The following is a 13,800-nucleotide window of genomic DNA, read 5'->3' as shown; positions in this document are numbered from 1 at the left end:
TGCCTTGTTTTAGGTCATATAACAGTTAAAGGGTAATTTTGAAATTTATCAACCTCAACCCTTTTTTCACATTCATTTGTGTCTAACTAATGTGTGTTTTGCTTTGTTTTATCTTATATTACAGTGTCAAGTACAACACGTGCACATTTAATCCAATATTAAAAGAACCACACATTTATGTTGTGAATTGTTTTACTGTATTTTATTAACCTAATTATACATTTACATCACATTGAAACATGATCAAATAATTTTTTTACAGCAAGACAACATTTAAAAAGGACATTCTCAAGATGACAAAGAAAATGTATGTAAAAAGATAACAATTTGAATCAGCAAGGTGAAGACTGTTGGATGTGCACAGCATACATACGTATGTTGCCATCTTAACTATTTCCAATCTTCAGATTTGTTAAGATAGATTTTTGTTCATTAAATGTTTCTTGGTGTTCTTCTCTGGCTTTAACAATATGATGAAACACTTTGGAGCAAATATACACAGTATTAGTCCAAAACTAGAGGCCAGAATGGCAAATATCTCCACAGCAACAGTAAATTTCCCAGGAGAGCTGAGATATGCAGGAATAAAGGTGATCCAGACTGCACAGAATATCAGCATGCTGAAGGTGATAAGCTTGGCTTCATTAAAATTATCAGGTAATTTCCGAGCTAGGACAGCTAACACAAAGCAAAAGACAGCCAGTAGGCCTATGTACCCGAGTACAGCCCAGAACCCAATAGCTGAGCCTAATGCACACTCCAGAATGATTCTCTCTTTGTATATGGTTAGGTTTTTCATTGGAAAAGGGGGACTAAGAACCAACCAAATAGTACATATTAAAACTTGAATAAACGTAAAAGACACTACAGTCATTCTTTGCTGTGGAGGACCAAACCATTTCATCACATTACTACCTGGGAGTGTAGCTTTGAAGGCCATTAACACTACTATTGTTTTTCCAAGAACACAAGACATACAGAGGACGAAAGTGATTCCAAACGCTGTGTGGCGCAGCATGCAGGACCACTCAGAGGGTGCTCCAATGAAAGTTAATGAACATAAGAAACATAGAGTCAGGGAGAAGAGCAGCAGGAAGCTCAGCTCAGAGTTGTTGGCCCTGACAATCGGTGATGTCCTGTGACGATAGAACACAGCCGCTGTTATAATGGCCAGACAGGCACCACCAACTGAAAATGCAGCCAGGATGATTCCTAGGACCTCGTTGTAGGAAAGAAACTCTACAGGCTTGGGGAGACAAGTGTCTCTCTCTGCATTAGGCCAGAACTCCTTGGGGCAAGGAAAACAATCAGGGGAATCTGGAAAAATAAAACAAAAAGGGCTTTTAGCAGCTGCATATTTTATGTCGTAGATGTGCCTTAGAAAAAGAAAAAGAAAATACCTGTTGCATTGCTAATCTCTCCCTCAGGACATGGTATACAATCATAACAGCAGATGGGTTTTCCTTTCTGTAGCACTTTACGAGTTCCTGGAGGACAGCTGTCAGTGCACACTGACACAGGAACCTGGCACATAAAGACAAATAAACTCACATATATCCATGTGTGCTTTGAAGTTTTGAGGATTAAGGGATATAGCTTCACATTTTTTCCAGTCTCTCCTAAAACAATACTCACATGTCAATATGTGTACTGAAAGTGTTATTGGTCACTGTCCCTAAACTATAAACTATAAATTCCACCGGATGCATGTCTTTTTGCCAATGTTCTTTTCCTTCCGCTTTCTTTGTGTTGGAATTTTAAACTCCAGTGGATTTATGAGGACTATGGTTAGGTGCTCCTCAGATCTCTGCAGGGTAAATTGAGACAACTAGCTAGACTATGATGATTGTGATTGGTTTAAAGACATGCCAATAGACCAGAGCATGTTTTTCTCCCATCCTGGAATGCTGTGTGGACTCGCCAGACCCTCCTTTGCTGCGCTGTGGAGGAAGGTCTGGCAATGCGAGATTAGTCTAAACTGGACAAATCATGTGATTAATTCTGAGTTACAGTCTGTTAAAAATTCACTTTTTATGGCGTCAGGATTATGTGATATCATGCGGGCATGATAAAACATGCAATGTATAATATTATTATGACGTGGTATATGATATAACAATAGACATAATGTGTGGTTCCATTCTACCAACATGTTAAACATGCCAAAAAATAATAGTATTTGGTTAGTTGGCTTTAAATTTCTGTAATGTAATTTCTGTAAATCATACTGGCTGTCTAGGCTAACAACAGTCATGTTAGCTAAGGCTAGCTCTAATGTTAGGGATAAGGAAATATTGCATAGGATATACAGATTTCAAAAGCAGCATACATATCCCAACAAATGAACGGATAAGAGACACTTAGACATTACTTGATTTATGGCGCTATCTTGTGCTACATTACTAAGAAAGACTATTTGTAGAAGTTATTTGGCTGGTTCACCAACTCAGGGCTTGCAGAACGATAGCTGTCGATCAAGGTCAACTAACGAAGTCTGTATGGGTGAAATCACCTTGGAAGTGACCAATCATAGGAGGGCTAGTGCTTCCCTTGGTTTCCGCCCCTCACTCACGGGCATGTTGTACAGTTGGTGGCTGACTAAATACTTTTTTGCCCCACTGTAACTGCTCTGTGTGTGTGCCGTTTAGTTTTATATATGCAGGTGCCATTCTTCGCCTCTCCCTATGTTTTGTTTCACACTCGCAGCTGCCTGTACAACTCTCGATTGTTGAATTGGTGAGCGAAGAGTAATATCAGCGTCTGTGAAATTATATGATTTGCTTTTGAGCATGTTTTTTTGTGGTTGCAAATTTTCTCTAACTAACCCTATGATGCAGCTCAGCAAGGGAACACTTTATAAAAAGAATATAAAGGGGTACTGTCATACTAAAAATACTGTAACTTTGGACTGATCTCTAGCCTGTATGGATAGTAGGAGCATAGACCAAAAACACATATCGCAAGGTTAATATGTGCTGGGAATAATCCACTGTTGTCAGGTACATGGATACTTATTTAAGACACCCCAGCTTGCCTGGCCATGCCTTACGGTTATCAATAATGCACCTGTGCTGGATTTGAATCACTGATAATCTGATCGGAACCATCTCTGAGCAGCCTAAAAGATGAAGACATAGTCTCTTTACTCAGAAAACCAAGGTTACAACATAACCAAGCTTTCTTTGTCATATTGAGGCTATTTCTCCACCGTTACATAATCTGTATGTACAGGGAACTCTTTATGTGAGGTGACAGTACATCCCAAGCCCAGTTAGTGAAACAACAAGTAATACACAGACTAAATGTATGCTATTGTCTCCCTCCATGTTGTATGAGAGCCTCTGAGGGTGAAGGCAGGGTTTTCGCAGAGTGTGAAAGATGCAAACACAGGCACTGATTTATGGAAGAAAAGGGTTATGTAACGCAACATCAAACTATATTGATAACGGTATTGTCTTATCCCATTTCTTGTTTGAAATTATATAAATATACCTTAAAAAGTCAATATACCACCCATCCTTACACTATTTACACAAAAATAAAATCTACGCCCCACAAGCTGGGGGTAGTCGGCAGGATGCAAGACTGAGTCATGGATCACCTAGAGACCCACAAGATGCAAGGCCAAACCTAAGAATGGACTGGCTACTCAGGTCAGCCTGTAACACACTAAGCTGACCAGGGAGACAACAAACCAGTGAAATGAGCATGTAGCCCACAAGGCTTAGTCATTTATTGATGAGACAACCCACCACTTGCAACACCACAGGTTGAGTGCACCCAGACCCCGGACAGGACAAGCACACCCAAAACTACATACGCCTGCTGAACAGTGTCCACCACCCAGTTGACAGTCTTGGCTTTGACAAAGCCCTGCTCAGATGAACTGATCAGTCTTCCTACCTGAAATCTCATGCACTCAGTGGTGACTTTCCTGTGCCTGCTGTAACAGCTTACCTAAATCCAGTCCAAACATAGCTGAAGATTCCACTGGCAGTTTCAATAAACAGTCCCAGTCCACTTGTTGGAGCTGGGACTGTTTATTGAAACATCCAAAGATGGCGCCTTGCAAACCAAAAGGATGCTAAGGCTCTGCCTGCAGCTTCTGCTTGTTCCTTAATAAAGGAGGAAATGTATGAAGAAGCCATATGAAGCTCTCCCACAAGGCTGGAATCTTCAGAACCTTCCAGCACCTGGCAAGCCAGTCACTTGTTTTCCCTGGGCATGTTAGCCGACAACGCCAACAATATGCTATAGAACTTCAGCGTCTAGCAATAGGCTATGCCAGAAAAGGGAGACACAAAGTCGCCATAACTGGGAGACAACCAGAAACAGCTAAACTGTTTTTGCTTTGTTTTTGGAACAAGGTAACCGCAATCCAAGGAGGATGCATGCAGTCAGGCTCTACACTACTGTACAGGAAAGCTTGTTCTCTCTGTTTGGATTTACTGCTGTGACACACTTTCAGAATCAGAATCAGAATCAGCTTAATTGGCCAGGTTTGCGTAAACAAACAAGGAATTTGACTCCGGCAATCTTTGCTCTCAAAGTACAACACTCGCTTAACATATAAAGAATAAAAACAGAAAGGACAGTAGGAAATATAAGAAAAATACTGTTAAGTATGCAGTATAACAATACAATAGAATTTACAAATTTACAAAAAAAAAATACAATAACGATTGAATAGAGGGAAGGAATAGCACAATGTCAGTATAGTCTGAGATTTAAGATTTAAATATAAATATAGTGCAAGGCAGTTCAGTGCAATGGTAATATATTAATAACAATATTGTAAATGTAGGATTGAAAATATACATGAGGTAGCCCTAATTGTCTGTTGCAGTCTACCCCTGTCCTGTTTGGTGGCTGACCCAAATCAGACAGTGATGGATGTGCAGATGACAGACTGAATAATGGCTGAGTAGAAAGTTGTCAGCAGCTTCTTAGGCAGATTAAACTTCCTTAGCTGTCGCAGGAAGTATAACCGCTGCCTTTTTCTGGACAGAGTCAATGTGGGGTGACCATTTTAGGTCCTGCAAAATGGTTGATCACAGGAACCTAAAGGAATCCACAGTGGAAACTGTGTCGTTCTGGATGGTGAGGGGGTGTGTGTGTGTGTGTGTGTGTGTGGGGGGGGGATTCTCCACAGTCTTCTTGGGGTTTAACTCCAGGTGGTTCTGACTGGACCAGCTGTTCCACTTCCTGTCTGTAAGCAGACTCATCACCATGCTGGATCAAACCAATGATGGTAGTATCATCTGCAAACTTCAGGAGTTTTACAGACGGGTTCTTTGAGGTGCAGTCATTAGAGTAGAGGGAGAAGAGCAGCGGGGAGAGGACACACCCCTGTGGGGCACTAGTGCCGATGGACCGGGTTTTGGATAATATGCTCCCCAGTCTGACATGCAGCTGCCTGTCAATCAGGAAGCTGATGATCCACTGACAGGTGGTGGCAGGCATTGAGAACTGGGTAAGCTTCTGATATAGGAGTTCATGGGTGATGGTGTTGAACGCTGAGCTGAAGTCCACAGAGAAGATCCTGGCATATGTCCCTGGGGAGTTGAGGTGGTGCAGGACGTATTGCAGTCCCATATTGACAGCATCATCCACCGACCTGTTTGCCCTGTAGGCAAACTGCATGGAGTCCAGCAGGGGTCCTGTTATGTCCTTCAGGTGGCTCAACATCAGTCTTTCAAAGATTTCATTCACAGGGCGACAGGCCTCTAGTCATTTAATTCTGTGATGGAGGTTTTTTGGGGGACTGGGATGATGGTGGAGCATTTGCAGGAGAGCACTTCACACAACTCCAGATCTGCGTGAAGATTGGCGCCAGCTGTTCAACACAGACTCGCTGACAGGGGGGACATACCATGAGGTCCTGGGGCCTTCTTGATCTTCTTTTCCAGCACTGTAGCATCTGTACACCAACCTTCATTTAAGTAGAAGCAGATTGGAGCAGCAGCTCATCCATCCTGTGTGCCAGGGACCGGACGTTTGCCAGTTGAATGGCTGGAAAGCGAGGTGCGTAGTCCCCACTTCCTTAATTTCACCAGCACTCCTCCTCGTTTCCCACGCCTGCGTCTCCGGCAGATTCCATGGAGAACCGCAGCGCCTCCAACCAGAATTTCAGCAAACTTGCTGGGTTTGTGAAAACCGGAGAAAAAGTTCCTGTAGAGGTTTGCCTGATGTTTAATTCCTCTCTGGTAAAAGTTATGGGTGAAAGACCGCAGAAAGCGTAATAAACGCACAAAAACAAAGTACTAGAGAGCGAAGTACCGAGGCTGTCATCCGCGGTGCCATCTTGTATCACTTCTCTATCTTTAAAGGGATACTTCACTGATTTAGCATTAAGCTTTGTATCAGCAGAAACATGGTAGTATTTTTGAATAACTGTGATCCCCTCCCTCATGTCCCCCTGGTCCCAGCTAACTGCTGGTGGAGTTTGTGAAATGCCAACCATAATACATTCCACGCAAATTTACGGCTGTTTGTACTCAGTGTTTACACCAAGCGCTAATGCTAGTAGCTATGTGTTAGCTGAACTTTACGGAGCATATAATGTGTGTGCATTAAATGTAGCCTGTTTTGTATGTTGTTTATATAAGGTTGTTTTTATATATTTTAAATGTGTAACACCACTTGAGCCACTGTGAAACGGTGTTTCGTGTATATGGTTGAAATGACAATAAAACACACTTGTTGAGTTCATCGTCTCACTGTCTGTCTAAAAAGGGTAGGCATGGCTTGGGAGTAGACGCTAAATCAGTGAAGCAAGTGCATTCTGGGATTTGGTGTCTTTCATCCCCATGAGCCAAAACTCTAACGCACTGCACACTGACTCAGGTCAAGATCAAGCAATCCAGACACACTGGCTTGCCAGTGTCTTACCTGTGCGGATTGTTTGATGTAAAGATGTATCCACAAAAATACAAAGATGTATCCACGTACCTGACCTCAAGGTTACCATTCCCTGTACATATGGAATATGTAATAGTGAGGAAATAGTCTCAATACGATAAAGACTTCAAGATCGCAAAATTTGAACATGTAAAATTATTGCTTTTAGGCTCCTTACTTGTGTGCCACCGTCCACCCAGGTGAGGTTCTTGTTGATACGGAAGTTCTGGCCCACCGGCAGTGATGCATCGTATTGTCCTACTGTCACCAACTTAATACTGCCACTTTCACTTTTTTGCCAGTTAACCAGCTCATATCTGGCCACAGGATCCCCGTTGGCATCAAATGACACATCATAACCATTTTGGGAAAAATGTACTTTCTTCAGCTGAGTAAGAACCTGTGAGGATAAAGTAAAATTAAATTAAATTAAATCAATACTTAATTTCATAAAAGGTACATTATAGCAAAAAAGAGCATTAGGTTTTTCACTTACAGTCTATGTTTCAACTGACCTTTTTTGATTCTATCCTCGGGAGTTTGTCACACCGAGTTGTAGAATTTGTTTTCTGGCACATTGCTTTATGTATAGCATGTGCTATTGCATAAACAGCCTTGTATACCATGTTAGTGATCCGGAGCTGAGATGTGTCAGTGTACGGGCTCTGGAGCGTCTTTATGTCTTCAGTTCCATCACACACACGCTTGTCTGTGGCATCTAAAAACACAGATATTTTTTGTATTTGTTTATGTAATCCGCCAAACATGTCTTGCAGAAACTCATATACCTATATTGTTGTAATTTATTTATAAAACATACTAATTTTGCATTACATTTCAAAGCACTGTTGTCTTTATTTATTGTTAATAGTTGCTTTTTCAGTTTGTCAGTCCTTTTTTAACCTTTATGAATACCAGCTGCCATTACACCACGAATTGGTCATCAGACAAGGCAAAACATTTATTTTCCTTTAAGTAAGAATCACAGTTCTCTTTATTGGTCAAATATGCGAACATACACAAGGAATTTGACTACGGTTTCCATTGCTATCAATACACCTTTCCATTAAATTAACAATGTAACAGGTTGCTTTGTATACGTAGATATAACAGTAGATACAGCATGCTTAGATTTATATTGGCAGTGATATATGTAGACCTACAGGTTAAAAACATTGTGTACTTAAAGTATAGAAATATATGATTTATATACTGACTTGACCTGTTTTAACGTGTTTCAAAATAAATAAATAATCTGAAATCACCATCAGGTTGATAGCCTAATTAGAATTACATACATACTTTTACATGCAACTGATACATGCTGGCAAGTATTTATTTATTAATCTTTATTTAGCCTATATTAAAAATCAGCCAAACTGTCTCACTTTTTCCCAGCCTGCAGTTGAATGCATCCTCCCAGAACTCTGTAAGCACTGGAGAGGCAGAAACTTTAGAAGGAGAGAGATCCAGCAAGAAGTCTCTCAGACCTGGGATGACAGATTTCTGAATGCCAAATCCGATGGCTCCGGCACAGAAGCTGAACCTCAGCATGTCTGGGTCTGTTACCCAGGCTTCACTGCCTATCCACTGGCGAGGTGGAAAAGGCTCAAGTGACAGCTCTTTTAGCAGGATCCTAATGTCTCCAGGGGATGTAAATGCCACAACAACCATAGCTGTTGACCTGGAGAGAAATTAAAGTGAATTTTATTACATCAATGTAAACATAAAATTAAGGTTTTTAAATATGTATAGAGATAGTTTTTTTTATAACAATATCAGTGATAAATATGAGAGTAATAAATATGATGAAAAAAAATACATTTATAATTTGACGCTACGATAATAAAACAATCTTCCATCTTATATTTGATTAAACATTGTTGTGGTTTTGTGTGCAGAACGTCAGTGTCAACACAGGGAACATCAAACCTGCGGATAACGTCAGCTACTCTCTGGATCCAGCTGCGTGGGTGGTTCCAATCGAAAGATATAGAGTATTCCACACAGATCCCCTCTCTGTGTGCTGCGTCCAGGAAAGACGCCATACCATTATTGCCATAGTCAGAATCTGACCGGACAGCACCTATCCAAGTCCAGCCAAAGTGTTTTACCAGCTTGGCCAGCGCGTCAGCCTGGAAGTGATCACTAGGAATTGTTCTGAAGAAATTTGGGTACTGCTGCTTATCGGACAGGCATGCACAAGTGGCAAAGTGGCTCACCTAAAGGGAAATAACAGTGTAGGCTAATCATTTAATAGGACATACTGTACATAAAATAAGGTCAATATTAAACACATAGTTTGTCAGAAATTCAAAATATTTACTTGAGGAATGTTAAAGGGCCCGATAATGCGTGACATGCTGATGGATGGCGAGGACGCAGACTCACCAACGACAGCCATCACCATACCAGATTGTGAGCAATTGTTGCCGGTGTAAAACACCGGGTCCAGGGCATTTGAAAGCTGGAATGCCACATGCACCGTCGCGGGCACAGAGGCGCACGAGTCGTAGATGTGATAACCAAGCTTGATTCCCGGAAGCAGCTCCGTGCTGTTGTTTATCTCCTCAATGGCGAAGATCATTGCACGTGAGAAGCGTAGTTCACGGGGGATAACACTGCATACAGACACTCTTAAACTTACATATGGCGAGGACAATTCACAATTTTAGCAAAGACACACAATAAAGAAGAATTGCAATTCATAGTTATGGACAGTAACTGATAGCTATACAACATCTGTGAACGAAATATAGTATACATTAAAGAGTTGCCTAAGCAGCAAAGATCAAAACACAGAATTAGAAAATTCACAGGAAAGTTAATGCACAACTTAACAGTAGTCAATAATATATAAATGTAAATACTATAGAAATTAACTAAGTATAAATCAGTTGTTAAACACATCTATATTTTCAGTTAATAAATGACCAAATAATAAATGACCAAAATATGGCCAAATACTGAATTTGCACCTAATGTGAAATAATAGTTATTCTTTGTTTTAAAGTTCCCAATACTACAGTACAAAAAAGCATTGCAACATGATCGTAAGCACATCATTCAAAGAAAAACATTTCTATCCCCCACTTCTACCTCTTACTAACCTCCTGGAGCATCTTAGTGGCTCAGGCATGGTGGTGTAGTTATGCTTCACTGTGTGCATGTATTGGTGTATGGCAAAAACACCACCAATGACATAGTCACCATCCATTGAGAATGCAGGTAGACGAGTGGTACCCTGGAGCATACACTTAACAGATGAAGTCTCACTATCCTCTGTAAGCCCAGCCTTTTGTTTTACATCATCCTCAGAACCATTCAGGGCAAGAGCTAAGTTAGGCTTACACAAAAACCACGACAGGATCAGGCCAATAAAGAGAGCGGAGATCTCCATCCCTGAACTGTCTGCAGAATGTGTTTTCACTGGTTTATATAGATTTTCAGGGAAAAAAAGCGTCCTTCATTCTACTGTACGTCTCCTTTCTGCACATCAGAGACAAGATGCACTTTCTCGGTGGTCATTAAGACAAATTAGAGCCCATGACCAGATTATATCACAGTAAGACTTCTTAAGCATTGTTCAGAACAATGTTCTTTTACATATTTAGTAAGTCTCTGGAGAAGCGAAGGGTTCCAAAGTTATGGAAGGAGTCCATTGTTCCTGCCCAGTTCGCCCAAAAGTATCGGCTCGCCAGTAGTTATGGGGACCGTGGCGAGCCGAACCACTCCCCATTCCCGTCCCCTGCTGGACGCCGCCATTACCTGGCAGGAGGTAACTCTCCCCCTGGGGACGCTAATCGATTCTGGGGCAGACAAGAACTTTTTAGCCCTTGAGATCGCCAAACAGCTCTCTATTCCGTGCGTTCCCCTCGACACGTTCCTTCGTGCCACCGGTCTCGACGGCCAGCCCTGCCTACTATAACTCACCGCACTCCCCCGCTCCGTCTCCTCACCTCTGGTAACCATTATGAGTCTATTTCTTTCAACCTCATCCCCTCTCCTGCTAACCCTGTTGTTCTTGGTCTCCCATGGCTCATTACTCACGACCCCAACGTGGAGTGGGCGTGGGGGAAGATCAGGAATTGGAGCAATCACTGTCATGCGTCCTGCCTGTTGTCAGCGCCTGCCCCCATTAAGCCCACCCAATCCATCGTTCCCCCGGTTTCCCCAGATCTGACTCTAGTTCCTTCCGAGTATCATAACCTAGCCCGCGTCCGGAGAGAGAGGCCATGGAGCAGTACATCAAAGACTCCCAAGCTGCCAGTATCATTCGTCCCTCCTCGTCCCTTCTAGGCGCTGGTTTCTTTTTTGTGGCTAAAAAAGCCAAGACCCTCTGCCCGTGCATCGATTACCGGGGGCTTAACGCCATAACCATTAAAAAGAAGTACCAATTTTTACCGTTGCTTCATTCGTGGTTACAGTTCCCTGGACGCCCCTCTCACCCGCCTCACCTCCCCTTTGGTCCCCTTTATCTGGTCTCCGGAAGCCGCTACAGCCTTCTCCCTCCTCAAGACCCGGTTCGCCTCCGCCCCTATCCTCACCAACCCTGACCCCTCCCTTCAGTTCGTGGTGGAGGTGGATGACTCGGACGTGGGCATTGGGGCCACCCTGTCCCAATGCTCGCCCTCTGACCACAAGCTCCATCCCTGCGCCTTCTTCTCCCGCCACCTGACTCCCACTGAGAGTAATTACAACGTGGGGGACTGGGAGCTGCTAGCTGTCAAACTGGCCCTTGAGGAGTGGAGGCACTGGTTGGAGGGCACCAAATACCCCTTCCTAGTCTGGACCGACCATAAGAACCTGTCATACATTCAAACTGCCCAGAGACTCAATTCCCGCCAGGCTAGTTGGGCCCTGTTCTTTAACCCGTTTCATTTCACCCTATCCTACCACCCTGGGTCCAGCAACACCAAACCCGATGCCCTGTCCCGCCTCCATTCCCCGGATGATCCGGTTGTTCAGCCAGACACCATCCTTCCCCATTCCGGCCTTGTCGCCTCCCTGGTATGGGAGGTGGAATCCACCGTGCCCAGTCCATGGACCCAGGCCCTGGTACTGGCCCTCCCAACCACCTTGATGTCCCTCCGAGTGTTCGCTCCCGGGTCCTTCAGTGGGGGCACGCCTCCAAATTCAGCTGCCATCCAGGAACGGCCAGAACCCTGTTCCTGCTCCGACAACGACCCAAGCTGCCTACATCCATGGAGACCGCCCGCCTACTGGTTCACCACGTCTTCCGTCTCCACGATAAGATATCGTCTCCGACCGGGGGCCCCAGTTGACGTCGCGTCTGGAAGTCTGGAAGTCCTTCTGCCAAGCCCTCAGTGCCACAGTCAGCTTGTCGTCAGGCTACCACCCTCAGACCAATGGACAGACCGAGCGGGTGAATCAGGACCTGGGGGAGGCCCTTAGGTGTGTGGCGTACCGTAACTCCTCCTCGTGGAGTTCCCACCTCCCTTGGATCGAGTACGCACACAACTCCCTCGTCAGCGCTGCCACTGAGATATCACCATTCATGGGCTTCCAACCTCCACTCTTCCCGTCCCTGGAAGAAGAGGTGGCGGTCCCTTCTGTCCAGACTCACCTGCGGCGCTGTCGACAAGTGTGGCGGTAGGCCAGGGCAGCCCTTCAGCGCACTGCTTCACGGAACAAACGCCTGGCAGACCGCCACCGGACATCAGCCCCTAAACTGCATTACATTGTCTCAATACCTGCACATTTGTAGCCTATATTTACACAAATTGTCAGTGATAAGGAGGGAACAAACAGAAGAAGCTGTCACAGAGTTAAGATGGCTTGGCAAGTTGATGTACCTAAAAGTGACACATGACCATGTAGGGGAATCATTGTTTGACTGTTTATGGTATCAACACTGGGAATAGACATGAAAAAACCTTAAATGTTCTAGATACGTGTGTCAGCCTGTGTTTGGTAACTTGTATGATGATACACCATCAAGGAGTCAATGGACGGTCTTTCATACAGAGGCCCAAACAATCAGAAGTAATCGCTAATGCAGTATTCTACATCCACGACGTTCCACTTCTGGGTTTGCTCCGTTGCCACCGTAAAATCTGCAGGATTTCACTCTTTTCGGCCGGATGTCCGGTACCTTCAGCTTTCTTTGTGTTGGAATTTTAAACCCCGGTGGATTTATGAGGACTATGGTTAACTGCTCTTCAGATCTCTACAGGGTAAATCCAGACAGCTAGCTAGGCTATCTGTCCAATCTAAGTTTTCTGTTGCACGCCTAAAACAACTTTTAAACGTAGGCCTACACATGTTCCACCAAAACAAGTTCCTTCGCGAGGCTATTTTGCAGCGGCACCGTGGCTTCACTCGGCGCTTAGCATCACCCATGACGATTGTGATTGGTTTAAAGAAATGCCAATAAACCACAGCACGTTTTTCTCCCATCCCGGAATGCTGTGTGTGTAATTTATTTATTGACTTCAGGATGTATTTCATAGGCATATTTATTTATGTTTATTTATTTATTTAATTTTGAAGAAAATGGTATTCCATGCTTTCAGAAATGATAATATTAACTCTTTTTGTGCCATGGTTGTAAGATGGTAAGAACACAGTGTGGCTGCAGGAAACAACTGAACACACTTGGTGGGCACAGGCCGAGAGGCCCAAGAAATAATGGAATCCTTAAACCAGAGCTTCAGTGATAAGAGTATTTTTTTTGAATTTTCAGTACATTATTACAACTGAACACAGTCACCTCAATTTGTGAGTGATATATGAAAAAAAAAGGGAAAACATAAAAATAAAATCATAACAGGTCCTGTGGGGAAACGTGATGATAGCCACAAAAATAGAAATAAAATGTATACATTTCAAGTCGCTGCTTTATCCAGTAATGAGTCCAAGCTGTGAACCAATGTCCTT

General features: G+C 43.4%; 1 protein-coding gene across 1 annotated transcript; it reads right to left on the bottom strand.

Annotated features, from left to right (window-relative positions):
- Positions 1-350: 350 nt before the first annotated feature.
- LOC114553380 (extracellular calcium-sensing receptor) lies at positions 351-10,132 on the bottom strand. The gene is made up of 8 exons (XM_028574655.1): positions 10,011-10,132; positions 9,227-9,521; positions 8,833-9,122; positions 8,289-8,584; positions 7,416-7,618; positions 7,079-7,300; positions 1,401-1,524; positions 351-1,317 (listed from the first exon to the last, which is right to left on the bottom strand). Exons 1-8 carry the CDS (start codon positions 10,115-10,117, stop codon positions 413-415), a joined length of 2,442 nt encoding a protein of 813 aa, XP_028430456.1. The 5' UTR covers positions 10,118-10,132; the 3' UTR covers positions 351-412.
- Positions 10,133-13,800: the final 3,668 nt, after the last annotated feature.

Source organism: Perca flavescens, chromosome 3 (genome assembly GCF_004354835.1).
Source record: "Perca flavescens isolate YP-PL-M2 chromosome 3, PFLA_1.0, whole genome shotgun sequence".
Lineage (NCBI taxonomy): Eukaryota > Metazoa > Chordata > Actinopteri > Perciformes > Percidae > Perca > Perca flavescens.
The sequence above is the reverse complement of the archived record's forward strand: the minus strand, read 5'-3'. Positions and strand labels throughout refer to the sequence as shown.